Source organism: Rhipicephalus sanguineus, chromosome 5 (genome assembly GCF_013339695.2).
Source record: "Rhipicephalus sanguineus isolate Rsan-2018 chromosome 5, BIME_Rsan_1.4, whole genome shotgun sequence".
Classification (NCBI taxonomy): Eukaryota; Metazoa; Arthropoda; class Arachnida; order Ixodida; family Ixodidae; genus Rhipicephalus; species Rhipicephalus sanguineus.
Window position 1 is genome coordinate 55,225,636 of NC_051180.1, and position 26,497 is coordinate 55,252,132.

The window sequence follows — 26,497 nt, forward strand, 5'->3', positions numbered from 1 at the left end:
GAACGCGAGCCGAGGGTGACGTTTAGGTCAATGCCTGAGCGCTGCGCGTACGGAGTTACGTTACCGCCGGAGTACCGCTGGTTACCGAAGAGAAACCCGGCGCCGTGCTACGGAGTCGAGTCGAGACCAGCAAACATGGTCACCCGGAGGCCCGAGCCCGGACGAGGTCGGCCTCGAGTGACTGTGTAGGGCAGACGGTGCGGTATCGACAGCTGAATGCTAGGCCTAAACAGCACTGCCGTCTGCCGAAGAACCGTGATGTAGAAGTCACAAGGAACTTTTGATCTTCCCAAGCTTGCGTTATAATGAGTGGACGGCCGAGGACGACTTCCTTTGCTGAAGGGAACAAGCAGCCTCAACAGCCGAATTTTCTCGCTGGAGTGAAAATAACCAGTAAGTACAACTCGTAGGCCTAACGTTCCTCGTAACATGGCGCAGCGCGGCGGGGCCGGTGACTCGCGATCGTAGAAAAAAAAAAAAAAAAAAAGCAGGGCGGGGGGCAGCGTGGCACAGCGCGTCGTCCTCTCTGTCTCTCTCTTGCATGCCCATTGGGATCGGGCATTGCGCCACGTTAGATTCGGATCTGGATCTGGCTACCAATATCATAAACGAGCTCGACCTGGTACCCGGTAAGTGGTGGTGTTCGCGGGCGCGGCAGCATCGGCCCCCGGGTCGTGCGAATCTCCAGTGCCTGTGCCTCGGCGCGCAGGCAAGGACGGCGCCAAGGTGACCACGGTGCTGGCCACCCCGGGCCAGGGGCCGGACCGGCCGCAGGAGGTGTCTTACTGCGACACCAAGGTGATCGGCAATGGCTCCTTCGGGGTGGTGTACCAGGCGCGGCTGCTCGACTCGGGCCAGCTGGTGGCCATTAAGAAGGTGCTGCAGGACAAGCGCTTCAAGAATCGCGAGCTGCAGATCATGCGCCGCTTGGACCACTGTAATATAGTGAAGCTCAAGTACTTCTTCTACTCGAGCGGCGACAAGAAAGACGAGGTGTACCTGAACCTGGTGCTCGAGTACATCCCCGAGACTGTGTACCGGGTGGCACGCCACTACAGCAAGTCCAAGCAGACCATCCCGATCTCCTTCATCAAGGTGAGACCCATTTGCGATGCTGCTCACGGTTGCAGGGACGCTAACCTGTGCTCGTGCCCTTGCGCAGCTCTACATGTACCAGCTGTTTAGAAGCCTGGCGTACATCCACTCTCTGGGCATTTGCCATCGGGACATCAAACCGCAGAACCTGCTGCTAGATCCCGAGACGGGAGTCCTCAAGCTGTGCGACTTTGGCAGGTGAGACACCACATTGTGGTGGGAACAGGCAGCGCAGGAAGTTGCGCGTGTAACAGACGCACAGATCACCTAACGGAAACCTGTCACCTTAGTCGCACGATAAGTACCAGAAGCAGCGTAGCGGCAACCAGGAGACATGATGAAGACACACAACTGTTGATGATTACGAACCTAGACAGATGTTGTCATCGTGCTTATGAATGACGCAGTATACGTGTACCAGTTTTATTGTGTTTAATATTAGCTTTTTGAAGGTTCTATCAGTATTGGTGTGTTGATAGATGTGCTGTAGGTAGGGCACTTTCTGTACATTGATTGATTTAAGCCTGCAAGAAAACAAAGACAGTTTCCATCAAATGCAACGCTTCAGAAGCACTCGGCACCTCTTTTCATAGTTGCTTCTCTATCCAATACAAAGCCTTTGTCAACAGTTGTCTTTATGGCATTTTAGCAAAATTTATACAAGCATGGTGCCAGTATTTTTCTGTTTAGTGGTGCAACGTGAATTTGTGTTGTGGATGCAGTACGGTGGTATGGAATTTGGGGACTTCGTGAATGCTAATGTGGGATAGGCTCTTACAACATTGTAGATTTTGGTGCCCACGAACACCACAACAGTTTGAACCCCTCTTTCAATGTATAGAAAGCTTACTGCAGCACAGAACAAATGAAGAACTTAAAAGATGCTCCAGCTGCAAGTTACAAAGTTCTTGCTTTTTGTGGAAGCCATGAAGTCTATTTGTTCTGGGTGCTTGCATGATTGCTATGTGAACAGCACCAAAGTGCAAGAGTCTCTTTTTTGCATTTCTGTTATAAAAAGAACAGTAGAGCATGAATGTCCATTAAGAACTCAAGGACAAAGAGCTTTTGAAGTCAGTTCTTATAACGAATTCCTACGTGTTGCCACCAGTTTATAAAGACCGGGTTTGTGTGGAAAAAGTAACCAAAATGACAGCGAAAGCGCTTGTGTTATTGCTGTCTTGTCTCTTGTTACTCTTTCTTTTAGCACTTCCTTATTTAGTACCCATCCCCTCACATTTGTTATGGTGCAAATGGCATTCCTACGCCTAAGCACCGAGCCAGAGAGAGGATGCAGCATCATGTTGTTAGTCGGCATGTTGAGCTGCACCATGGGTTTTTCATGTCACAGTATTTGAAATGCACTTCACGTTTCATCATCTATGGTGGCACAATAGGCTACGTCAAATTAGTGCTGAATTTCTTGAAACTAACTGCAAGAATATGGCTACCTGAGCCACTCCGCTTCAGTTTTGCAGATGCGTGACTTCATATCCAAGAATGGATATGTGGTTAAGTTCCCTTCTCTTCCTCCTCATTAAGAATGTAACCAAAAAAAGATGTACATCTTTTACTCCTTAGCCATGGTTTTCTGTCAGTATAATTAGAATTTAATGGTACTGTTCTACCTCCCTGTTGTGCTAGTCCTTCCTGGTAGGATCTTTATTGTGTGATAGAACGGTGAAAGTTACCATGCAGTTAACTCTATGGTTCAAAATTGTACTGTTTTGCATAATGTCAGTTTGCACAGGTTCGTTTCAGGAAGAGAGCAGCAGGAAATATTGGGTTTTTAGCTCACCCTCTTTCAATCTCATTTAGGGCTGCCCCTGCCGAGATTTATTGAAACAGTTCTCATCTCTTCCCCATTCTTCGCGTATGTTTCCCATGCTATAACCACCACCACAGGCCTCGATGGTCACGTCCACAACTGCGAAACTGCTGCTATTGTTATCTTATCTGCCACGCACCGTATCAGTGGAACGGCCTTACATGTGATGCTTCAACTGTCGCTTATCGTCTTCTTTCTCTGCATCGTTGCATTACGTAGCGCTTTTTTACTGTGCAACAATTTACTTGCTGCTCACAATAAACCCAGAATGGCTGCCAAGGAAAATGCCAAGCAGTTCACTCTATCTTAGAGCAAGTGTTTTGTTTCTTAAAAGCTAATGTAAAGGTGCATGCCGACAATTTCTTAAAATTTGTGCTCAGTGATGTCAAGGTAATGCATGTGGTGAATCATTCATACAATGGTGCATTGGTTAGTAAAAGCCTGTTAAACAGCCCAGCATAGCAGCATTCGGTTGTTTCTGTAAAATAAACTGGGTTTCCATGGGATAAACGTGAAAGTCAAAGATTTTTCAAAATACTCGTTTGTTTAATTTTATGCGACGCAGTACTTCTGTTTAGTACTGTCTTTTTCTCAGTTAAAGTATAATTTTAGGAAATGAACTGGTGCAATTTTTCCTGCATTCTTAGTTTTAACCATAAAAACAGAGTCCTAAGTTTCTTTTATGGCTGTATTTATAGCTGAAGTTAGAGGTGCCTTTTATTAGTAGAAAACAACTATGCATTGCATTTATGGAGTAACAAGGACTCAATATAGTGGTCTCAGCATAAGTCATCTACCTTGACGTTACTGAAATAAAAGGGAGGGGAAGAAGCATTTCGAGTGCACTTAAATGCCTTAATCTCGACGGGAGAAACGGGCCCTGTTTCTTTAAAGATGTTTGACAAATGATTATTCACGTAGTGAGTACAGTGTGTTTATTTATAGTATAGGTGCATTTAATGCATTAAGCATAACTGGGTGGAAGAGCTATGGAACAGTGCAATGTCTTCTTGCAGGTGTGAATCTGATAAGTTGAAAACAAACTTTTGTCTCCTGCCACTGGAAATGCACCTTAAAGCAAAATAGAGAAAAGGAAGCAGGAGTATTCACAAGTCGTGAACATGACCTACTCCCTCGCTTCCAGAACTTATTGCCTGTTATTTTTTGTTTTGTCGAAATGCACTTGTATGTGAGGTTAGAATTATTTTCGTGCCAATCATTATATTGGGAAGGGTTACGGTAATGAAAAACTGAGACAAGCATCTTGTGCAAAAATTACTTAGGGTTCACTGATTTGGAAGGAGAACATTTTCAAATTTACGACCTGCACAGCATACCGCACACTTGGTGACACTGTTTGTGTAACATTTGGTTTTTGAACATGCTGCCATCAGCTCAGTGGCCAGTTAATGATAATATGGCTAGAACCGTAGAAACGTCCAGAAAACAGGGTGCATACAGGTTCTTGAAGCCCTTAAAATCTGAAAGTGTGTTTTCAAACCCCGTGAAAGTCCTGGAACTGCTCTACTTCCTCAAAAAACATTGAATTTCCTTAGCATTGCAGTCTAAAATCATCCTTGCAGCCTGCCTTCTTTTGTAGATTAACATAATTTCGGAAAACTGCCCATTTTAAGGACAACCTTCTGGTGTTATTGCACATGCATTCTGCTTTGTGTAACATGCGCATAACGGGAAACGCCCAATCATGAACGGAGCGAAAGACTGGCACTTTGGTGTTGGTTTCCTTACTACATTGCTTTCTTTGCACCTCGTCCAGCGATTCCTTTTACTACCCACCCATTGGCCTGCCTTCTGTTACTTTCTCTCAACATACATGATCCCACTTTTCCGTCTGCAGAAAAAATTTTCTCCCACATCACCCTTTGCAATTAGTGCAACACTAAGTCACTCATATCTTGCCTAAGTCTTCGTATTCTCGAGGAAAATTCTTTTACCACACTTTCAAAGCGCGGAAGTAGTGTTACAATGGCGTTGAGTTTTGATCAGCTTTTATGATAGCTTCTGAATTTTCCCCTTCTTCAGATAAAGAACCGACCAATCAAAATAGTTTCTTCTTTTTCTGGTTTTTCAGAGCGTCAATTTTAGCTTCCAGTCATCACATGTTTTTGTACATTTGCGCAATAACTTGACCGATAAACGCATCGAAACACAATCTCCTGCGAAATTACCACACTCATCTGTCAGCGTAATTGCTTATGTTGGTGCATGGAAACATTTTTCTTGATATCATATACCTCTTGAAAAGTAGGTACATATTCAGGGACAACAGCCGTACTTGACAATTTCGACAGCCAAAGCAAGCTCAGGCAAATGGACAACAAAATGGTTGGTGCGTGTGGCGAAGTAAGCTTTACAGGAACAGACCACAGCGCTATGAAATCTCACAAGAGGCGCAGGTACATGTGGTGTTCTACTGCTGGAATGAGGTCTGCACAACTTTCCTCTGCAGAACTTGAGAAGTGATACTCTGTGCCACTTGCTTCGGCCATTTCATCCCAAATACCCGTTGATGAAATTGCGAGATGCTGCTTCACGAGACAGTGGGCCAATGTTTTCCCACTTTTTCAGACACTCTCATGAGTCAGCGGGACATGTGTGGCCCACTTTTTTTCAGTGAACTACTGGCTTGATTTTGATGAAATTTTAACGCGAAAGTGTTTTATGCCGGGGTTCACCAAGACTTCAGTGACGTATTTCCATCACGGAAATGACGTCGAAAAAATTTACACGATCAGATGGCAAAGAAAAAAGTTCTGTCAACAGGCATCGAACCCACGTCCGCTCGGTCCGCAACAACAGATGCCGGGCACGCTATCCACTGCGCCACGGTCAGACTCTAGAGGCTTTACAAACGCGCCGTTTATGTCTACTACTCTCCTGGTCGGTGGGGTGGTGTTGCCCTCTGGGAGCGATAAAGTAATTCGTCATTACTGTGGCCTCCGCGATTAGCACCTGCAACGCGTTACACGTCCGTCCCATTCAGCGCCTCTTCAATAGAAGTTCAATTTTCTGAATGCCTTAAGACACACCACGAGGTAGTGATCTTAGCCCAAGCGTCGTAAAAATGTCGGCCTCGCTCACAGCATCCACGCTAATCCAAACCAAAGATAGCTCTGCGACGCGCGCCTGCCTCACCTGGCTGTAACACTGTGTTCCCCGCTCACGCGCTCGCCCCGAGAAAAATCGCTACCGGGGCGGCACGACGCGCTGTGCATTTCCTTCTAGTCTGGCCGTGGTGTTCAATCACATCCTAACATGCTGCGGGATGGCCACTAAGTTCTGCGTTCAATATGCGGCGCTCTTCTGGCTATCACACCTCGTTCTCTGATTATGCTTTCACCGTTAACTACTACAGCTACCACAAGGGCTTGTTTAATCATTTAACATGGACGTTAGTCGTCGGGATGGAGAAGTACCACCAATCATCAAAATGGGTGCATCCATGTTAAACGGTGCTATAGCCGCCAGACATCAATATACATTGTACAAACTCTCTTATATCAATGTACAGTAAACATTCAGTTACTTCTGTAAGGGCACGCTTTACTTTCGTGTTATTCCGATTCCTATGACGGAGGGATCAGCCATCTTTTTTTTATACTATTTCTTTGTAGCTTTTATGAATATACCACAGTCGGTTTTTATATCATCGCGTCAAAAATGTAGGCAGACCTACAAAGGGTTAAGCGAAGCCTTTATAACTCACAGATTTTGGCATAGTATGCAAAAGACCCAGCACCGGCAAGCGTACAGAAATGCAGTCCTCAAAGGTGCGCTGGTCACACGCATATTATTTGTGTGCGCCATTTTCCAGTAACTGGTCTGTCGATGGTGGGCTTGTTGGTGACCAGCTGTTTCTGCTATGGCAATCTGGTCTTTTATTGAGGTACTTGTCATTCTGGTCTTCTATTGAGGTGACTTGTCATGTCAGGTTTCCACATTTGGTTGTTGCCTGGATATGAACATGTGGCCGTCATTGTTGCCTGTAGCAACTGAAGTGAAGGTCCTATAAAAGCACAGGAGTTGCGGCACATGTAACTAAATTTTGTCTTGTATACTTGCGGCAACTTTTTGTTGTTGCGGGAGTTGGTGGATATTTTGCAGTGCGAACAATCTTGCTGTTGCAGTGACTTATGATCTGCTGATGATTTGAACTCAAATGAACCATAAACAATCCGGTATGGTTGCTCCAACTTGGCATCCTGTTTGTTTTACCTGTTTTTTTTTTTCTTTCTGTCTCTCTAACTTCACATTGAATTTTGTCTCGCTGTAGTGACAGGCCCAAGGAGACTTTTGCAGCATTATTGCTGTACGCTTTGGTGTGTTCTGAGCTTTTTATGTTAGCTTGAAGTAGTCAAAGCTGGACATTTCTAATATGATAAGTGCAATAAAGTGTCCTTAGCATTTTGGAAGCTCGATACTAAAAAATTTAAACATGGGTTTCCACTTACTCGAAAAACTTTTGACAGGGCCTTGAAAGTTCTTGAATACCCATGCAATTTTGGTTTCCGAAATTTCTACGAACCCTGCGGAATGTGTCTGAAGTGTCATAAATGTGCTTATTGTACTAAATGCATATAGGCAGTTGAGTATTGAAAGCACTAGGCTGCAGCATCAATATAAAGTATTGGTTAAACCAAATTAAGGTCCTTTGCCAATTATTAGCTGTGCCAGGCTTTTATCTGCACTTCTAATCACTTTCTGAGGAAGCAGAAATTCACACTCAAGGCAAAATTATTGCTTTTTGGAATGTCGCATTCAACATTTAAGTTTGAACCACATTCAAGTTTATAGCTTCTTATATGATCATGTTAAGTTCAAAGTTCAGAAGTGGAAGTTCAGACATTGATATCCTTCATAATAAGCCTGTTCTTGAATCTACTGAACCACCGGTGTTTATTGTTACAAATTCATATTCCTATTAAAACATTTCTTTAAAGGGGCCCTCTAACACTCTTCAACCCCCCATTTTTTACTCGTGGATTGCGTAGACTGAAGTACGGACGAACTAGTGCAGCAAGAACGGCAGCGATAGCGGCACGCAATACGAAGTTATTCAATTTAGAAAACTCAAAATACAAGAAAAAAAAATGCCTGCCCTCAACTCGATTTTCGCAGGGTCACGTGACCGCATTTCACTCTCTGCTGTGACGTCGGATGGCGCTCCAATGAAATGGGCTGAAAGCTCTTATACGTAGGGGAAGCTCGCACACCATTGTTGCTTCTCCTTTCCAACGTATTGTTGACGTCGTTGCCATAGTAACAAACGTGGTTCCTCCTGACTTGTCAGAACTTGAGCGGGCGTAACTGCTTCGTAGCGAGGCTGGGGAGGCTTTGTCTGCTGTTCCTTACAACGACATTCCATGTCATTCCCTCTTCTCATTCTGAGAAGGGAATTTGTGGAGCGGCCAGGGCGGTTAAACACGGTCGCCCCTACGCGGGTTGTTCGGTGAGCAGCCCGACGAGTTACAAGTGTGCAGCGACAACAATTCAACGAAGAGGATTACTTGCACCGTTTCAACAACAATCATGAGCCTACCGCACATGCGGAAAGAGGCAGCTCGCAAACGTACAGACGCAAAAAGAAGGAAGAGGGGCAAGCGTTTCATATGGACATCCGACCGGCGCAGGCAAAAAAAAAAAGAAAGAAAGCCAGAGCAACCAGAGGCGAAATGGCAACCGGCGCCTCTGTCGTACTTTGTGGTTGTAGTGATATTTTTTGTTGCGACGGCGGCTATTTGGAGTTCATTGAAAAAGCACAGAAAAGAAAAACGAAACACAATAGTAATCTCAACTTTGATGCAACGCCGTTATTACTTCTAACGTTACATTGATCCAATCATAGGCCAGCGCCCATCTTCGTCATTTCCGCCCGCAATAGTTCTGGCAAGCGCCACTACGCGCTGATGCGGTCAGCAGCGATAAAGCGACTTCAACGCGTGATTAAAATACTAAATAATTTGATATCGGTGCTTAAACTTATGCTAAAATTATCCCCAGCCATCAGTCTACGCAACCCGCAAGTAAAAAATGGGGGGTTGAATAGTGTTGGAGGGCCCCTTTAATGCTGTGTGTTAAGTTTTTTCACACCTATGTTTAACTTAAACTCGTGGTGTTCAAAATGTTGTTAAATGAATTTGTGGCTCTGCTCACTGCCTTGACCTATGGCTGACTCACAAGATTGCACTAGCACAAAAGATTTGGGGGGGGGGGGGGGGGGGGGAATGTTTTCAGGGAATTTTGATGAGCAGTTGACCAAAGCAACATGATGTAGGAATGCTTCAGATGCTTGGCAGAGAAGAAAAAGTTGTAAAGTTATTTGTCACTGAGTGTAGTAGTGCTGCCTGATTGGCATGACCACTGCATTGTAACCTGCTTGATAGAAGGACAGTGTATGGTGGGTTATCAACATGGTCTTCACAAGCGAGCCTTGAAGCCGCTATTTGGTCTAGTAGTGCTAATACCCAACACAAACATGCCCAAGATACTCACTGCGTTCCCTTGGGGATTTTGTGTAACTTGTCACCATGTCAAAGTCGCAACTTCATATTTAGATAGATTCCTATGAACAGAGGTCAGAGGCAAATAAAAACTGGAGTGGCTATGCACTAGTGTAGCGGAGACTGAGGTAACAGCGCAGCTGGTGGCATTTCCCTCCTCCTCACTCTCAATTCCCTTTCCCACTTCTTGCTATACTGTTCTAGATATGACTATGCGATGGTTCACTCTGCCCCCCCCCCCCCCTCATCTCACTTCCCTTTTCCACCCATCTTGCTATACTATACTATACAAGGCTCCAACGCGTTGCTAAGCGACACAAGGTGACATATGAAGTAGAGGTGGTTCGTGATGATGATAGTTTTGTGTGCACGATCAAGGATTTTTGCCAAGCTTTTAAACAGCCTTGCTGCTAAAAGCAGCGAAACTGGCCAGTTTTGTTCTTCAATAAAGGCCACTTTCACACAGTTGATTGGCACTGTCGTAATAACGACTCTCATTCTCCTTCTCACCATTGTAGCGCCAAGCTGCTAATCAAGGGTGAGCCCAACGTGTCGTACATCTGCTCGCGCTACTACCGGGCCCCAGAACTGATCTTTGGTGCGACAGACTACACGACCATGATTGACGTGTGGTCGGCGGGTTGTGTGCTGGCCGAGCTGCTGCTAGGCCAGCCCATCTTTCCCGGGGACAGCGGTGTCGACCAGCTGGTGGAGATCATCAAGGTGTTGGGCACACCCTCCAAGGAGCAGATCCGCGAGATGAACCGCAACTACACGGAGTTCAAGTTTCCCCAGATCAAGGCACACCCGTGGCACAAGGTGTTCCGGGCACGGACACCCGGCGATGCCATTGAGCTGGTCTCCCGGCTGCTTGAGTACACACCCAGTGCACGCATCGGCCCCCTGCAGGCCTGCGCGCACAGCTTCTTCAACGAGCTACGGGAACCGGGCACCAGGCTGCCCAATGGGCGTGAGCTGCCTCCCCTCTTTGACTTCACACCCCATGGTGGGTCTGGCTTTTGCTCGGGGGCTGTTTTGACGTGTGTTCAAGCCTTTAAAGGGTTACTGGCACCAATTTTCGATGTGGAGTTTATTCTGTAATACAAACCTCCTGCATACAGAGACAGCTGTGAGCAAGTGTGAAGCTTAGTAAATGCTAATATATTTTATTTTGACATTAGAGTGTGTTTTAGCATGGCGCACCTTCTGACATCGGCGCTATCGTGATGTAAGGCTACAGTGTCAATTCTGATGACTTCATGCAGCAGTATGGCTAGTTGTGATCACGTGAAGTAGAGCACTGCACGGGCCGATTTTTCCGGCCCGGGCCCGGCCCGGCCCGAAAACGCCATGCTCCGGCCCGTCCGAGCACGGCCCGGTGTTCTTAAATGTGGCCCATACCCGGCCCCGGCCCGAAAGGTTTGGGCCCGGCCCGGCCCGACCCGACCCGACCCGTTTCAGCTAGTTATGCCTTGAGCATAAATGAGGCACTGTCTAACCTTCGGTTATTGTGAAGATACCTGCCACACACAAGATATTTTCTAGAGATTGTTTTGGGAACTTCTTTCAGTGTCACGACTTTCACTGGTACTGTGTGTACTTTCGGTTAATTACGCCCGTAACACTCTCGCGAAATAATTGCGGGCAATATAAAATATAATTGGAGTCATAGATGGCTGTTTCATGTACGCACGCAGTGCTAACCACGCAATCTTATTTTTGCATTTCAAAGAACGACTACAAAATGTACCTCCATAAACTGAAAAAAAAGAAACACATGGCAGACATTTTTAGTTTAAGTTTTACATCAATTGCATACGAGCTAGGGCTGTTGAGTAAAAGAAGCAAGTCTGCAAACTTCATCTACTGCACAATGCAATGAAAAAAAAACGTGCTCTAGCTGCTTCTGGTAGGAATACACCAGGCTGGGCAGCGTTACATAAATTAAAGCTGTCGTGTTGACTCCTCGGCAGGCAAGTGCACCCAATGTACGCAACGTTTTCGTGTTCAAAACAAGAACGTTCTTTGTCCCACCCTTCTTGCCTGAGTCACCGCCACCGCAGTGCCATAGATCTGTCAAAGCGAGGCACACCCGTTAGAGAGCGAGCCACCGTCCTCACTGTTCACTGAAGATGGCTGTCTCGTCGTCTTCGTGTGACCGCCTTCGATCTTTGAAAATGTTACGCCTTAAAGCGAGACCGGACTAAGGGCTTCCAAAACAACTGTCTATTAGAGCGCCGAAGTGAACCAGCCGGTGGCCTCTTTAGCGATCCCCGTCGACGTGACGTGTCGGGTGTCCGGAGCGTGATTATACAGATACGTACGAGACCCGGGCCTAATACGGGCCTGGCTCAGGCCCGAGCCCGACCCGGGCCCGAAGATCACGGGCCCGAACCCGGCCCGGGCCCGATCCAACAATCCCTTACCCGGCCCGCGGGCCGGTCCGGGCCCGGGCTTTCGGGCCGGCCCGGGCCCGTGCAGTGCTCTAACGTGAAGTACCAAAACATTCAAAATGGCCGCTTGTGTGTCGCCAATGGAGCCATGAAGCAGAGCGGCCACGTAAACGTCACGATATCTTGTGCGAGCACGTGATGCGAAGCTCGTACCATGTTGTGACGTCAGGGTACAATAGGAACCGAAACTAGCTTTTAAAAACATACTGTAATTACTTTTTCAGTGTGCACCTACGCTTACCAATACATTTTTTTTGGCTCTTGAGGACATGGCACTTCATTTGGCGCAAAAAAAAAAAAAATGAATATTATCATGTCAATACCCCTTTAACTGGGAAATTGCTTTGTCAGTGATCACCACAGTTTCAAGGGTTCTCTCAGTGTTTTGAATGCTACTAGAACAGTGTTTTCTTTTTTTTTGTATAAATTTTTTTTACAGAAAACTTGCTTGCAATAAGTAGTGACAGTTATTTAAGATTGTGTTATGCTCCTCACTTCTGAAGATCATACAGAAAAAGCTCATTCATTCCGATTTCTAGGGATCGTTAAAAAATGTCCAAATTAACCGAATGTCCGAATTATCGAACAGTCAAAATAAACAATAAATACAAGAGTTTTTTCAACATACCTTTACTTTACAGAGTAATCGCGGATGCTTGTCTGTTTTCGAGCAAAAATTCGCGCTGACACAATTTTTCTGAGCCCTTCAAGGTGCTCAGCAGCTCACGTGCTGTCTGCAGTGTCAAAACAAAATTCTTCAAGGGCAGCGAGGGCCTCCGCGGCTTCCTTCACAGTACGAGGGTATAGTGCCTAGAATATACTGGCTAGTGTGCTGAGCGGAGGAAGTTTTCTATGGGAGGAGGTGGCAGAGCCGGTGATGCCTTCCAACTTTCGCCGGCAGGCGGCGACGCTTGTCGCAAAGGTGTAGCCCGCGCGCCGGTTTGGCCGGCGTGTCTTCGTCTTAGTTCCTCCGCAGCTTTATAACTGCTCCGTGCCTCGTGTCCGAATTTGTCTTTTTTTATCGTGTTTGCCCTGTTCTTTGTGTAATGAGAACTGAAAAGAGTATTGATGCAGCGGGTGAAGCATCAGGGCAGGCAGAAAACATGCTTCGTCAGCCGCTGCGTCGGAGTGGCTATCGCATTTTCTGCTAATGTACAGATGAGGTTTTTCACTAATATTTTTGTATTAAGCAGTTGTGTGAGTATTTTCCTGCCCGTTAAACATTTTCCACTGCGTTTTGCTCATTTAAGAACTGGTATTATGACTATTTGTATTGTGCCTCTTCTGTTGAGCGTTTTTTCACATTTATGTGTGTGTTTTGAACATAATATAATACTTGTGTTTCATAAGTTGATGGTTAAGTTGTGGACAAGAGGGATTTCTCATTGTGAAGCTCAGATTATATTCCCAGTTATTAAATAGGTGGGGTCAAACTTTAAAAGTGAGCTTCGAAGTTTGACTGTACAGCAGTGGTATGAAAGCTATGACTAAAATTTGCGAGGTATATTAAGGTAGATGCAGGTTACATTAAAGCTCAAAGATAGTTTGAAATTGTTTAATATTTTTTTATTTCTGTTTGTTTTTCTACTGATGTACTTTTTAAATAAGATCTGCCATCTACAGAGCATTGCAATTTTGTATAAAGGTTTTACAGAAGTGGAAGTAAAGTTGTGAGCGTACAACAAAAACTAGATTTGTTATGTTTTTTTACGATTGTTAATTTATGAAAATTGCCACTTATGACTTATTTTTAATACTAAAAAATACGAATGCGCGTAGGCTACTGGTTCTAGTGCCAGTTATGTAAATGCCATTAGTTAACACGTGGAAAATTTTGTTTTCTAAGCCCACTAGTTCTCGAGAAAAAAGGTACAGAAATTACAAAAATGTTCTTTTGAAAAAAAAAAACGCAGAAATAACGCAGGGGTACGCGCGCATTACCTGTCAATGTGTCAAAAAAAAAAGAACCAAAAATTCTTTTGCAACGGCTAGTGCCGAAATGTGATTTTCTGAAAGGTAAATAAATGCTGTATCAGCTAATTTTGAAATCCCAAAATTGAATTTTTTTACCAAAAACCCACCTTGAACTGTTAGTTCATTGCGGTTAAAAGCAAGAGCCCATATTCACAAAGGTGCCTTGCACTTGATTTTTTCAGGCAATATTTCAGACAATCACAATGCTACATTAATGAAATTATCTAATTAAGATGTCGACCTTGACTAATGACCCCTGTTCTGTTTCTTTGAACTTACCTTTCCTTCTGTTAAAATGAAATTCAAGCTCCAGACACATTCGTAATGTTTTTGTGAAGTGAGCAGTGCCGTTCAAATAAAATGCATGGGTAGTGAATCCTATTCAGACTGGCTTGTGTTCACCGCATGTGGTCTAGAAAATACGGATGCCATGCTGGAAAACGCAGAACAGTGAAAGTGACCCCACCCCACCCTACATTTGCGTATAAACGATGCTCTACAGACTTACTCACGTAGTACAACAATGCAGTAGGCACAGCTGAACTGCAGAAACATCGAAACAACCGATCCGGAAGTATGGGGCATATATGCTGACACCTGCAGCACTGGATGAGCACAATGCATCCTGTTTGTGGAAGCGAACGAAGTGCAAAAGCTGGTGTCATAATGTCTGCAAGAAATATTTGTGTAAAACCAGCGTGTGTAATATTTTTATTTGTGTAATACCAGCGTTACACGGGAATTTGCGATTACTGTCGACCTGCTCCGGATCAAATATCTGCTAGCGAGAATTATCGTAGCCACCGATCTGACAACGCATGATACACTCTGCAAGTCCATGAGGGTGCATCATACCGAGTGTGATGCGCCGCTAATATAATAAAATATGACCGCGACTGAGAGGCGCGAATTGCAGTTGACTGGATCGACTTCGAGTAGAATCGCAGCGTTGAAAAGAGCGCGAACACGGGATGAAGGCTTAGGAACACAAGTGCTTCCTTAGCCTTCATCCCATCTTCGCGCTGTTTTCAGCGGAATAATATGTACCAACTGGCCCTTCGAAGCACCCTGCTGCGAGTAAAATCGCCAGCGAATGTTCACGAGTAGCATCGAAAAATCCGAGTCGGACTTGATCGCGATTGAAATTGCCGTGAGCCATCCTTACGACACGATCCTTACGACAAGATGCGTCTAACGCGTCAACCTTAGCTGATTGTTTTCGACTGGCAAGTTTGGTGTGTCATAGTATATTAATTGCGACTTTTCTACTTCGCTTTGGTGGTGAAGCAGAGTCGCGAAAACTAGCAGACGACGTGAGGTACGTGTGAAACGCTTCGTCGTTTTCTAGTGCCCAACCAGTTGAGGATTCTCTGGCGGGCAATAATTTGGCAATAAGATTTCCTTCTTCCGCTCGAGTGTTTTGACGACTATGTTAAAAGGAACGAAGAACACTGTATTCGCGGCAGAAAGCGCCGTGCTACGCAGCTGCAAGCGCAGGAGCCGCCGACGCGCGGTGGACCTTAGCGAGTCGCAGCGCCGCCATGCGGTGACTATGGGAAGGCATCAGCGCGGCGGCCACGCCAAAGCGCGCGCTCAGCACACTAGCCAGTATATTCTAGGCACTATAACGAGGGGCCCTGTGTGGCTCATGGTTTGGCTGCTCCTCTTCAGGCTCTTCGTTCTTGGATTCGTCGCCATGCATCACTTCCTTGACGATTTGCTCATCAGTCAGAGAGCCGGCAGTGGCAACGCCATCATCAATGCCTATATAGTCGTCGAGTGTCACTGCATCAGGCATAACACTTCCAAAATCCTGCCTGTCATCAGCACCGTCGTCCGGCCACACTTCGGCCACTGCAGCATCGCTGGATGCGGGTACAACAAAGTCACTGTGCCTAAAACAGTCGGCAGTGACGTGTGCGTGTTCTGCCACACGCAAGAATGCTAACTGCGCTCGGGAGACTCGTGCAATTGTTTGCAGACTTCATGGCACAGGAGCATCCGTTCCAACATGCACCTATGGTACTTGGTTTTCATGAATTGGATTATGCCGTGGTCCATGGGTTGAAGTGCTGATGTCGTATTCAGCGGCAAAAAAGCAACTTCAACGTTGTTCAGTCCGGTAACGCTGTTATGTGCACTGCAGTTGTCCAGCACAATTAACACATTGCAGTGCTTCGTACAGAACTGTCGATCCAACTTTTGGATCCAAGTTGCAGATTTTTTCCCCCGTCATCCAGGCTTTTCAAAATTCCATCCAAAAATTTCACCCATCATCAACGCCGCTTCGCCAGCGTTGCCATCGGCGGAGAGTGCAGTCACACGAGAACTCAGCCAGGGTTGCCGCTGACTTTCGACTAAATATCACCAAACGACGAGCAAAAAGTCGCCAAAAGTAGCCATTTTTTTTACAAATTTCGCCAAAAAAGTCGCCGTTCTAGATATGTGCAGCATACCTAGTAATAAAAATTCCCACTCTCGTATAGCCCCGTAGAATACAGTACCATCCAAGACCATGAAATTATATTGACGTTTCTCAATGCCAGTCGTATCGCCCGCTTCACCGTGGGAGTGCATGGTGCCGCTTCTCCGACTAGCCGCAAGATCTGCATGGTGGCGCAAGGGTGAATGAATGAAACGCTCATGATATCCTTCCATCCCTGTCTGCTGTCTGCCCGCTTTGAAGGTAAAAGTGCGGTAAACCTTGGGCGAAAACCGTGAAAGCGTTGTTTGTAGACAGCTTTACGTACCCTTATATGAATTAAGAGGATTAAAGGGTTTATTGATGGTAACACTACAGAATTCTTACAGGAACCTTTCATCAGCGAGTCTTACACCTTTTCAGTGTGAACTAATATGATACCGGACGCCACCGACCCTTTCTTATAGTCACTTATATCTACACGCGTCAATCCGATGCGCTATTAATTAACAGGTAGATAATGTAAAATGTTATATAGCGATCGTTTTCATTGCACACGCTCACCGAGAACAGTGGAAAATGCCTCAATAAATAGTTTTTTTATTGCACAAATAGCCGCGTATCCGCCTCTCTTCGCTATTCCAAAACAGTCTTTACGAGCTGAATTGGGGGTACTGAAACAGTGAATAAGTCGCCAAGCTATTCAGAACAGTTGGAGCTTTGGCGAAACAAATGGTCGGAAGACGCGGCCAACCCGTTGTCTAGCCCCTTCAGGAGCGAAACTTTGTAAGAGAAGCTTAAATCACCTAAAGCCATAAACTTATAGTCAAACAATGCCGCCTCGAGGTATGCAAGGCAGTCCGCTAACTTACATGTTGCTAGAATGTCGCTAGGGGACGCTGCAGTACCTCCTGCATTTAGATGAATTGAGGAGATACACACGAGTTACAGGACGGACATACTGAATGACGCGTAATGTGCACATTCTACTCGTGGGTCTAAAACCGACAAAAATACAGAGAATGTTGCCGCTCATTCGTTGGGAAGACACTGAGCTTAGAATGTATAACTCAGCGGAGACCTAAATTGAAAATCACCAAAAATTCGCCATGTCGCCATTTATAATTTTAGGTCACCACTGGCCTCTCAAATTCGCCAATTTGGCGCAATGTAGCCACCAGTGGCAACCCTGAACTCAGCACAAAAGCACCAGCAACAATCAAGGTAAAGGAGTTGTACTGAATCGTTCCTCGATAAAACGGCGTTCAACGATGCAGCACACCAACGGCAACAAAGCAACAAAACGGCACCGCCAAACCCACACGCGAAGAAAAGGCATTCAACTAGTCTCAAGTCAAGCCAATCGATAATTGATGTCCATGGCGATGCTGTATTTGAGCTTCACTTTTGCTCCGAATTGTTCTTTTTTCGTTTTCAAGCCTTGCCTGCGGCCCGAAAGTCGCCGAATGATCTGATTTGCAGTCAAATCTGTCCGAAATAACGAGCGTATATTTACAGGGACCAGATTACATGTTCGAATTAACTTATTTTCCGAATTAACGAGCTTTTACTGTATTAGAGTGAAAGTTCCTGAAGCACACTGCAGGACAATGGGTGACATCACAGTCATTGCAGCTGTGAAGTGGTTATTTACGACTTTTGCAAGCAAAAGCGCAGCCTGCTGTGGTTATACAGTACAGTGAACTCCCGTTAAGACGAACTCGGTTAAGACGAATTCTCGCTTATGCCGAACAACAGAGACCCGTTTGTTTGGTTTCCCATAGACTCAATGCGAAAAAAATTCGCTTAAGACGAACGAACCGCCCAACTGTACTCTTCTGTTAAGACGAACTTTCGCGGTGATAGACAACGCTGGCGATTCTGCGAAACGAACACTGCAGTCTTGGAGCATTCAGGCGACCGAGAAAAAGCAAAAAAAAAAAAAAAAAGGCGCACCGTCATGTCGGCGAATAAAGCCAGGTGCAGGCTTTATCAGCAAAGAAAGCAATAAAAAGAGTAGGGGGATTTACAACTGGGACCCCCAAGCCATTGGGTCCTTTTGTATCCGCCCTCCCCGTTCTTCGGTTTCCTGGCTGCAGTACAAAGGAGAACAGAACACAGGAGCTTGGGGCCCCTCGCGGTCAGAGGGGCAAACGCAAGGGGAGTGAAGGGGAAAAAAAATAAAGAAAAAGCACCGGCAACAAAAATTGTCTGTGCATTACAATCGAGTTTACACCACGTTTGTGGCGCACTCCTGTCAGAGGGGTCAGGTGCATTGTCATCGCCATCATACAATGGCGGCCCAGCACATTTTGTGGTCAGTTCGTGCAGTTTTGACTATGGAAGTGCAGGACTAAGGAAGGCTATTTTGCACACTGAATATAGCTGCGTCGTGTTTTTTTCGTTGTGCGCGAGTAGCGCAATGGGATATCTTCAGCTGCATGTCGATCAGGAAAAGTTACTACGGGCCGAAAACGGAAAAATATCCGGACCTCAAAGAAAAACCTTGCAGGCTTTCTTAAGCAACTCAGCGTATCATGACTTTGTCAAGGCAACAGCACGCCACCGAGGCGTGATCTTAGAGCCAGCAAAACAGGCTCACAGAAGAAAAGGAACTGCCAGGACAATAAATTTACATTATTTGAAGGAAAATTGTGCTTCTCTCTCTCTCTTTTTTAATCGTCAACATAGCGTGCTACAGTTTTATCATTAAAATGCGGTAGCTGTATCTTCATGAAATTTTATTTTTGGACCCGCGAAATCAGGTGCTCGTACGATTCGTTTAAATACTCTGCTTGTAGTTTTTATCTAGATGAGCCAAATAAATGCTTTTTCTTGTCGTTTCACCCCCATTGTAAGTCTACTCGATTCAGTCTTTTCAAGTAACATATTTGTATGCACTTGGCATGTTAGCATGTCTCTTTTTGGGGGCACTTCTGATAAGCCGAACTCCTGATAAGACGAACAGATGACCGCGGTCCCTTCGAGTTCGTCTTAACGGGAGTCTACTGTATAACCTCATTACAACAGACCTTCATAGTGAAGAGGATATTGGTCTGTTGTAAAGGGAGTATGTAAAATCCAAGTACTGTTACAACAGACTTGCATAAACACTGAATGGACCTGTTATAACCGGAGAGAATTATACAAGTCACAAACGTGGTCTTATTCTTAACAGGGGACCAAAAAAATGCAATTTCTGGAAAATCGCATTTCCAGTTTCTGTATCCCTTTTTCTATCCGATTTCAAAATATCTTCACTGAAAACTGTGTAGAAATGCTCTAAAAAGTATTTTGCGCCTGCCGACTTCGCGAAAATTGCGGAAATAGCAAAAAGAAAAAGAAAAAAAAACTGTGTTTTTCAGAGTTACAGCTCAGCAAGTTCTCAGTTTCAGCTAGCTCCTCCATTCTGTAACAAGCGTACAAAAAGCACATTTATGAAGTTTAATTCGAGGCCTCCGATTGGCTGCTTCTGCCGACAGCTCAGCAAGTTCTCAGTTTCAGCTAGCTCCTCCATTCTGTAACAAGCGTACAAAAAGCACATTTATGAAGTTTAATTTGAGGCCTCCGATTGGCTGCTTCTGCCGTGATGCTCGCTTGGGGAGCGTCGTCTGCTGCTTGTGCGTCGCGAGCTCATGGCTGTCGAAAATTGCGCTTAGTGACGTGTTTGCAATCGTTCTGTGTTCACGGGTCGATGATAATTTAGAATATAATTACGCTTTAGTTTGGCAGCTGCAAACGGAAGCTCAATCATCAGATTACGATAGCGCGCCACATTCGTCGCGAACATCGCCGACGTGCGACTGTAATAGCTTTGACTCGTTGGACCCGCTGTTAAGGGTTCCGCTTATCAGCACTTCGGAGCTTATGACAAAGACCACAATGGGACAACTCATTGTACTCGCAATCGAGCATGACGTACTTTGAAACATCGGGCACTGCGGCCACGCAAATCGCAACCGAGCTTCCTACTCGATGTCGTGGCTAGGCCCAACTCCGCTCACGGTGCCGATGTACGAGACGAATCTGGACTTTGCGGGCAAGAACATCGCACTAGCGGACATGCAAAAGTGAAGAAGCCACAATCTCTTTCGTTGCAAGCAAAGAATCACATCGCCCGCTGCCTCCTCAGAACCACGGATGAGCATTTCACGCATCGGCAGCGGACCCCCCCCCCCCTCCCCCCACGCACACCCTCTGGCGAAACTCGCCACGTAGCGACCGCTCGGAGAAGCGGTGGCAGCAGCTAGAAATCTCGCACGTCACCGTCCCAAAACGCAACACCAAGCACACTGCGTGCTGCTTTTTTGTCGCTACAGCTAGGCATAGCTGATCATTGACAGACCGGAGATCAGCGGCCTTCATTCTTAAATCGGTATGTCAACATCCGGGGCGCGCTGTTCCCATCCCGAAATATGCTAAGTGATGTTTGAAGTTGGAAGTTATTAAATTTGGTATGTCTGTGGTAGAAAAGTCCGCTCTAAAGGAGTCCTGATCACCTTGCTGGCCTGACATTTTAGTCAATTATATCCGAGTGTCCGTTGTACCAGAATCCGTTGTAAACGAAGCTCAATCAATGGAACAAATATGGAGGTTGGCATAACGCCGCTAATTGGTATGTAATATCCGAATGTCTGTTGTAAACAGATCCGTTGTAATGAGGTTATACTGTATTTGCTATCCAAAGATGGTATAATGAACTACATTCGAACCCACACATATCGAACAAAAAAAAACAGGAATTAGTTTGATATATTGGATAATTCGATATACAACGTTTAAATGAAATTATTGTATTTTCGGTGCAAATTTCAGTGCGCGAGGAGGCTTCCCAGCACTGCTCACTGTAAAGTAAGGAAGATGCCTTCATGGCAATATGCAGGTTGTGGATGCAAAGTTATGCGCAGGGACTGGTTATATGCAAGGAATTGCAGCATTGATGAAAATTGCATCTCAGAATCTTCATACGTAGCTGTATGTGTACTCGTCTGGCGGCGGAAGCGTCTAGTCGGGCTTGTTTTTCAATATTGTACTCGGTGTGCTTCTTGGAATTCTGTACACATTCAATACGTAAGACTTCTTTTCCCTACGTCCGACTGTATCTACTGTATCGTCAGCTTTGCAGAGAACAGCAGGTTCTCTTTTATGGCATCCGTTGCGTTAACAAACCAAGCGGAGAAGCGAACAGTGACCCTGCACGACGGGCCGGCGGTGGAATCGTGTGGGAAAGCACATGGTTGGCAAGTGGTAGTTTCTACTCGCTCCATGCAGCGCTCTCCTAATCACACTGCCAGCTCTCCCAAATGCATGTGGGAAGGTCCCCTTCCATGAGGAAAAGCCAAAAATTTGTGAGGGAAAGCCAAGTTAAGGTGTTTTGCACTGCCCAGTGTTCGATATATCAAGTGTTCCGACTATTTTTGTTTGATGTAGCTGTAGATTTTTCTGCGCAATGACATTAAAGCGTTGTTGTGCTCGAGAATAGCTCGATGTAGTTGGGTGTGCCTGTATTTGGTTCTGAGATTGGTTTTGGCACGAACACTTGGCCAAAGGAAGGCCTTCAAGACCTGTTTGTGTTGCCCAGAGAGTCGTGTTGGCATAGGCTTATCATCGTTATTGTTGGAGATGCTTCCATGCTTCCCATGGTGTCATTGCATTGCCTTTGTATGTCATTGTGCTGGTTGTGCAAGTGTGCTGCACGTGCTTAGTTCTTTTTAAATAAAAAGACTCCTTACAAAGTGAGACATGGAAATGATAATGCCACTGTATTTAAATTGACATTTAAAGTACTATAACAGCCCATGAAGTTAACAGTAAGTCATGGTAACACTGCATTAGATTGTAAATTTGTAGCATTTCATAATATTTAACTTCAGCTTGTGTTATTCATCCCAAGCAGATATTCAGGGTAATTTTGCTGTGCAGTTGTGCCTGATTGTTCAGCCACTATTCTCTTAGCTGTAGACACAGTGCAGTATGGCATCGGTCGTGCACATCTTTAAATAGCGGCCAACTAACCTGCCTCTCAGTTCTGTTATCTTAAGTGCAAGAGGTGTTGGGAGCTGTTACCGCTGTGACTATTGCAACCTGCTGAAAATATACTTGAGTATGCATGTGCACTCTATTAGCAGTGCATTGGATAGCGTGCAGATATTAGCATGCCAGTGTGCATATAGGCATGACTAACTTACAGGCTTAGTTTATACAGTGCACTTGGCTAATAATGGCATTGAGAGAGCCATAAAGACCTGATTAAGTAAACTAGTTTAGTCTTACTTCACTGCCAGTCATACATGCAGTCAATATGCAGTTTAGTAAACAACCAGTGTTACATTGTGACCTTGTGTGGCTACAGGGGGCCCTTTGCATGAAATACAATACCCCTGCCAAGCACACAAATATTCCAGACCATTCCACTCGATGAAGGTGGGTGACCAGCGGAGCTGGCAGGTGCAATATTTCCTTTGGGAGTTTTCTATGTGATGCGTAAACCTAGAGCTTTTTGCAAACTGCAGCCTTCCCTACAACGCTGTTTTCGGGTGGCATCGGCGTTGCATCTTTCTGGTTTTTGTCAGCATATTGAATGGCCCGTTAAAGAATGCATGGCGAAATGCATGTTTGGCATCATATTTTTGCAAAACCAGAATTTTCCTTATGTGTGCAGTCGTTGGTATTAGTTTGACATGTTGTCCTGCAGAAGGCTTTTATTCCACCACTAGTAAACCACCGTATAAGAATGGGCAGCAGCCAATGGCGAGACTCCAGCTGCGGTTGTTTTTTTATCTACGCACGCAGCAGTCTGCAAGAAACTATCTTATAGCTGCTCTACCGTAAAATGTCATTAAATTAGTGTTTATGCAGAAGTTGGGTACACGGAAAACACATTTGCACTATGCTTCCCTGTTTCAGTTGCCACCATGCCAACAGTTGGTACAAATTTGAACTACACTTAACCGGCAGTCTTTCTTCATTAGTGTGCAAGCGAAAGTTCCTTTAGTGCAGAGTTTAGGAAGATCTTTTCCCTACGTCTGCGTGATCTTTCAGAAGGAGCTTCACCAAGGAAAGTACAGTCGATGACTCCACGGGGAACGTAAATAACTCCAAATTATCAGATGTCCGAAAAAACGAATGCGTCAAAAAAAAATACTTGACACTTCAGTGTCCCGTTGGCCGAAAAAAGTTGTCAATGCGTAGCTGCACGCACTTTCGCTTGCATGCAACCAAGTCTGCCTGTATCTTCACCAGTGTGATGTAATCGCTGTACGATGACAAAAGAACAGCGAGGGCTCCAGACAAGGCCCGTCACTGTATTACACTACGGTGACAGGCCCCCTCATTTTTACGATTTTACTGCACTGACGGGTCCCCTCACTTTTACGTTATCACTACGCTGACAGGCCCCCTCATCACCGTAGTCACTGCTTTACGATGACGGGCCCCCTCACTCTTAACGATAGTACTGTGCTAATGGGCCCCGTCACCGTAGTAACTGCCTTAGCAAAACGCTTTACCGCAGACACATTTGACAGAATGGCGGCGATAGCAGCATAGCAGTGCAACGCGGGGACACAGGAACCGGAATGTAGGTTGTCCGCGGTGTCGATACGATTTCCTACAGTTGTCCAGTGCCTCCAAGATCGTCATTTTCAATTGCAAATATCTGAGGCATAAAGTAGCGATTGAAATAAAGCCTCGTAGATCCCCAGTTAGCTTTCGTTTCGATCTCTGAGGCCATACTTTGTATGGTATGGGTGCCGGAGGAGAGAAGAGACAGTTATAGTTTAGCGGGTTTAGCGGAATAGTGGGCTTAGCGAAATGCGCATGCACAGTACGCTAAACAACCCGTAGCGTTTACAGTACGCATGCTATTTTTCAGATTTGGCGTTACCATGTTTATGTGGTTAACGTAGTGCACGTAAAACATGGCGGCGATTTTGGACGCCCGCTTCGAACTGAATTTAGCATTGATGTGGACGGATCCACTTCTTCCGTAGCAAAAGACTGTGCAAAATGGCTTCGCTTGCCTTCAGGTAGCTTTGATGACAGAGTATTACAAATAACTTCGCGTAGTTTTTGAGATCGCTTCCCATTTTGAACATCCCTAGGCCTTACTCGAATATCTGTGTAAACAAGTCTGTAACATGAAAATTTTCGCTTTTGGTGCATAGTTCATATTTATTTACTGTTATTGTCACTAAAAGAAGCAGTAATATTGCTGTGTGTAGGGATACAGGCGAGCATTCTCGGTTTTGTTCTTTTCACTTTTTTTTACGCATTGACCCTTCGCTAGGTGGCGCCATCGTCCCAGCTTGGGCACGCAAACACTATCCCGCTAAACTAAAACACGCTTTCCACAACCAACGTTTGCGGCACGGTAATGCTATTTCCTTAACCTTCGCTATCACGCTAACGCTAAACTATAACTGTCTAATGGCTGGCGATTCGGCGTGTGCGACAGTCTCGGACAGGGTCCGGATTATCGAATGCAGATCTGGCAGCTGTCCGAAATATCGGTCGTCTTTACACATTACCTCTATGGGATGATCGGCGGTGCCACGCGACTGTCCGAATTGCCGAGCATGTCCAAATTATTGGTGTCCGATTTATCGGTTGGTGACTGCAAATGGATCAGTAACATAATAAATTTAGAGAGGCAACTTTCATTATGAAACTTCACGTAACCTTTATGCATTAGTTTATAACTTGGTAATGGGTGCCATACCAGAGGTCAATTTATCATGTGTCCAATAAATCAGCCTAGCATGCTGTCTTTTATCACAAGTGTTTGTACTTATATGTATAATCTATACACATTGTATTTGGCACCGGTTACCTTGTGCTTTGCTTCAATAATGATTTTCCAATCCAGAATGCAGCACATATGGGTCATTCACCTGCACAATTGTTTTGCAATTTGCATAAAAGTGAAAGCACTTTCGAATTACAAATTACAAAATGGTACATCACTTTATGTACTGAGTTACAGCACCATCCCTAAACTATATAGTATATAAGCCCATTTACTCTTTTTGGTTTTCTGCTAATATTATTCTATTTCATTTTGTATTCACTTGCCTTTCATTATTAGTTGGGACTGAGCTTCAAGCATTGACATGCTGTTGTTGCTAACATCAGCTTCTCCGTATGTTGCGTGAGAAGAATAGAAAATGAAATTCAGTGTTTCAATATGGGGTTCTGATGTCGTATGTTATGCTCACATGGCTGGTATACGACGTGCTCACTTGGCTTGATGTGGCCGAGATAAAAATGGCTGCATGGTGATAGTTTTGCAGACATATTGAATGGAGAACACCGAGCTAGATTGTGTTGTGTACACATTGCTCCAACTAGTGGAGGTGTGTGGCAGTTTCAGACGATTTGACTTCAGAGCCACGTATGTGCACTGTTGTGGCAATAAAGGTGTGCCTCTCTGACCCCTCTGCGCAGAGCTCTCTCTGGAGCCCCAGCTGAATGCCACGCTGATCCCAGCGTACCTGCGAGGTGGTGAGGCTGCTCCCACAGCAGGGGCGGCAGGGTCATCGTCCGAGCCTGCCGAAGCATCCACCTCCAACAGTGGCCCCGTGTAAATAAAGTGTGTGTGTACATAGGCGTGTACATACCCTGCGGGAGGAGGGCCCCCCACACCCGCTATTTATTGTGTGGCATTAGAGTTTTAGACGTGTAGCGCCAGAAATAAACGTTTCCCATCTGCCTCCTCTGTCCCTTGACCCTTAACAACTGGCTCTCCTACACAGAGGTTGGAATGGGCAGCTTTCGTTTCGGGTGGCATGGCTGCGGCTGTTACGTGAAGTGCGGGAGGGGGGTATGTCATTGGAAGAGGTCACTTTACTTCCACAGAAATTGAATGACCACGACTGAATGCACCATGGCTGGTCCGGTGAACTGCACTGCAGGTTCTCAAGTGCTGACAGATGTTGCAGAAGGTGTGGTGGCTCCTCTGACCCCAGGAACGACTCTGATGAACAACCATTAAGAGATTCAGTGGGCACATATGGCTTGGAGCTGCTGCTTTTATTATTTTTTGTTTTATTTTTCTGCATTTGTGCGCCGTTGCCACTGTTGTACTGTGTTTGTGAAACTACGTATGTGGCAGTCCAGCCGTGTCGGGCGAGAGTGTAAAACTTTATAGCACGTGTGATAACTCTGGCACTTTGCACACTGTGGATTAGCGCGGACGAGTGGCAGCCTG

At 45.4% G+C, this 26,497-nt stretch overlaps 1 protein-coding gene across 2 annotated transcripts; it reads left to right on the forward strand.

The window, feature by feature from the left end:
• LOC119393653 (glycogen synthase kinase-3 beta) lies at positions 1-26,000 on the forward strand. Of its 2 annotated transcripts, XM_037660760.2 has the most exons (6): positions 1-393; positions 576-629; positions 710-1,095; positions 1,163-1,293; positions 9,960-10,447; positions 25,735-26,000. In XM_037660760.2, exons 1-6 carry the CDS (start codon positions 306-308, stop codon positions 25,872-25,874), a joined length of 1,287 nt encoding a protein of 428 aa, XP_037516688.1. In that variant the 5' UTR covers positions 1-305; the 3' UTR covers positions 25,875-26,000. The 2 variants fall into 2 exon arrangements, with proteins under 2 accessions (XP_037516688.1, XP_037516689.1); XM_037660761.2 differs by lacking the exon at positions 576-629 and having other exon boundaries at positions 2-393.
• The last annotated feature ends 497 nt before the right edge of the window (positions 26,001-26,497 follow it).